At 37.9% G+C, this 2,895-nt stretch overlaps 1 protein-coding gene across 1 annotated transcript; it reads right to left on the bottom strand.

Annotated features, from left to right (window-relative positions):
• Positions 1-957: 957 nt before the first annotated feature.
• On the bottom strand, positions 958-2,000 carry LOC107775554 (PRA1 family protein B4-like). The gene has a single exon (XM_016595301.2). The coding sequence runs from the start codon at positions 1,843-1,845 to the stop codon at positions 1,183-1,185; it is 663 nt and encodes a 220-aa protein (XP_016450787.1). The 5' UTR covers positions 1,846-2,000; the 3' UTR covers positions 958-1,182.
• Positions 2,001-2,895: the final 895 nt, after the last annotated feature.

Below are 2,895 nucleotides of genomic sequence, written 5' to 3'. Positions count from 1 at the left end.
AAGGAATCAGCATACACATTGCAAATTGATGTATACAACAAGATATCTCAATGTAAATGATAACTAAAAGAATTCTATAGGTCGACATATTTAGGCCGACATTCTATAGGTCGACTATAGGCTAAACAACTTCTTTAGGCCGACATATTTGCCGCCATGTGCTAAGGAGAATCCATCACTACCCAAAATACGAATACATCATGCAGCACCCACAAGTATAGCAAAAAGATTATCTGTGATATGGAAAAAGCACATGAACAAAAGCACATCATAATCTTGGTCAACAACACCATCCAATATCAAGTCCATCAATATAAAAAAGGCATGTCCAAACAATTATAAATGATATATTAACATAAGTTAAGTGGACATATCTGATACAGGTGACTAGTTGCTAGATTTGTAGTTTACCTTGAAGAAGCTGCCACAATCTGTCAGACCTATTTGAAATGGCTCCATCAAGGCCAATGAAAGGTCCATGTAACATGGAAATTACGGTAAGTATGCACATACAAAAGTCATCATCAGACTCGAACAATACTGCCCAAATCCAATTCTAAAAATAACATGATCAACTGATCCAAAGAGATAAGCAGATATGTGAATCAGCATATATGATTGACATCATTCAGCATAACAAATAACGTTAACTAGACTCCCAAGTTGGTAATCCGAATTATAAGAAAACCAAAATTAAGTGCTACATCTAACATTTTGTACGTAAGCCATTTGTGATCATCTCATCTTCATTGTTCTTTCACCAACTGAAATAACAAGAGACTTCATAACATTAAGAAATCAACTGCCTGGTTACCCCAACAGAACCCCATCAATCAATCTTTGTTATACCGCCAAATCGTGTCTCTGTTCATACCAAAACATCCAGATCTGATCAATACCAACCAAATCCAATTATAAAAATAACACGCAATATCAACCCAATGAGGCTAGCAGAAATGAATCAATCACAACCATTAACATCATTCTCTATAACGAATGACAGTAAATAAACCTCCGAGTTGGTAGATCCAAATTACAAATTCCCAGTTTTGCGTCTAAAAAATATTAAGTACATCTTACATAGAGCATTATTTTCATCCCATTTCTCTCATTCTTTTATCTACTTAACATAGTAAATCATTCACAAAATTATATAAAAAGAAACTACCGCAAAATATTTGATCAAACCCTAGAGGCAACAGCAGGGGCGACAGCTACGGCGGCAGCATTGGCGGCACCGCCGCTCAAGAAAGAGAGAAACCCAGTAGCGGGAGAGTCCTGTGGATCGTCAAGGAAAAGATCCTCAGGGACCCTAAAAGCAGCATGCGTACACACAATCGCAAGACCAATCATTAGAGCTGAAACAAGCACACTTCCAACAGACGTCAAGAATATCACAACCACAGTTGAAAGAATAAGCAAACCCAGCGTCTCCCTCTCAGAAAACTGCCGTCCAAATATAACCAAAGGCGGATCCGAAGGGCGGAAAAGGTAAAGGAAAAGCCAAGCAGCGAGTAGGCCGGAGAGGACAAGAAGGGAAAAAGGGTTTGTAATGAGTGAAAATGCAAGAACAACGGCAAGGGCAGAGAGGTAATTGATACGGAAGTAGGTGTAGTTTTTGCGGATACGGAGAGTGGCGTCGGACAATGATTCCGGCTTGGAGAAAGCGGACCGGTCGAGGAGCTCGGACCAGGGACGGCGGTTGGCGAAACCGGTTTGGACTGTAGTGGAGATGTGGTTGATGAATGAACGGAACGCTGGTGTCGGGCCGATTTGTTGCGCCGTATCGATGGCGGGTGGTGCGTTGATTGTTGGGAGGACTGCTGGTGAAGATGTGGCTGCCATTTTTTTGGTTTTGTTTGTGAGAGAGGGAAAGAGAGAGAAAATAGGTAATAAAGAGTAAATAAGGGGCGATTTATACAAAGTTGGGAGTTTTTCTTAATTGTTACGATTCTGACAGAGAGAGAAATGAGAATCGATATTCGTCGGTGGATTCACTCCCTATATTTTTTCTTTCTTCTTTGGAAAAAGGTCAAATATACGGTTTTATTGTGGTATATTATTCATATTTACACCTCCGTTATATTATTATTATGCCACATATACCCTTATCGTTAGTGAATCTTTTTAAAAATACCCTTCACCTAACGAAAAATCATCAAATTAAAAAAATCATTTAAAAAAAATACATTAATCCACAACCCGTAAAACCTATCATATAAAAATACGGAACCTAAATTTCTGAGACGTCTTAACACATTTTATTCATTTTGAGAGAGAGTGAGAATGATGGCGGCTGTAAGATTAGTAAAAACTTATATTTTGGTTCTTAGATGTTAATGGTGGCATTAGAATGTCATGTTATCACTTTCGGTTGTATTTTTGTGTGGTTATAATATGGTATCACTTTGTCTAATGTAATGCACACTTGATAATTGGTTTGTATGTTGGTAACAACTGATATATATTTTAACAATACTTGTGTTTGGTTAATACATGAAGTGTCACGACCCAATTTTCCCTTCGTTGGGTATCGTTATGGCACCTAATCTTAGGGACTAGGTAAACCTAACATTTACTGAAATAATAACAATATTTATTTAACGTCTAACAAATGCGAAGTAAAAATCTTTACAATACTTACAAATCTCAAAACCGGTAGTACAAGTCATAAGCTCTACTTAATTACTAGAAAGCCTATAAATACAACTGTTTTGAAATAGAGATAAATAATGCAAGTACAATTTTAGAAGTTAACTCCAAAGCCTGCGAACGCAGCAACAGGTCTACCTTGAGTCTCCACAGCCAAATCCGTACTGTTAGCAAACTGTCAACCGACTCCACATTACATGGCTCTGCACAAAAATGTGCAGAAGTGTAGTATGAGTACACCAC

This window comes from Nicotiana tabacum, chromosome 2, assembly GCF_000715075.1.
Source record: "Nicotiana tabacum cultivar K326 chromosome 2, ASM71507v2, whole genome shotgun sequence".
Classification (NCBI taxonomy): Eukaryota; Viridiplantae; Streptophyta; class Magnoliopsida; order Solanales; family Solanaceae; genus Nicotiana; species Nicotiana tabacum.
This window is presented reverse-complemented; position numbering and strand designations above follow the sequence as displayed.

Excerpts from the sequence above, each read along its gene's own strand:
- LOC107775554 (XM_016595301.2), bottom strand. The coding sequence starts at position 1,845 with ATGGCAGCCACATCTTCACCAGCAGTCCTCCCAACAATCAACGCACCA.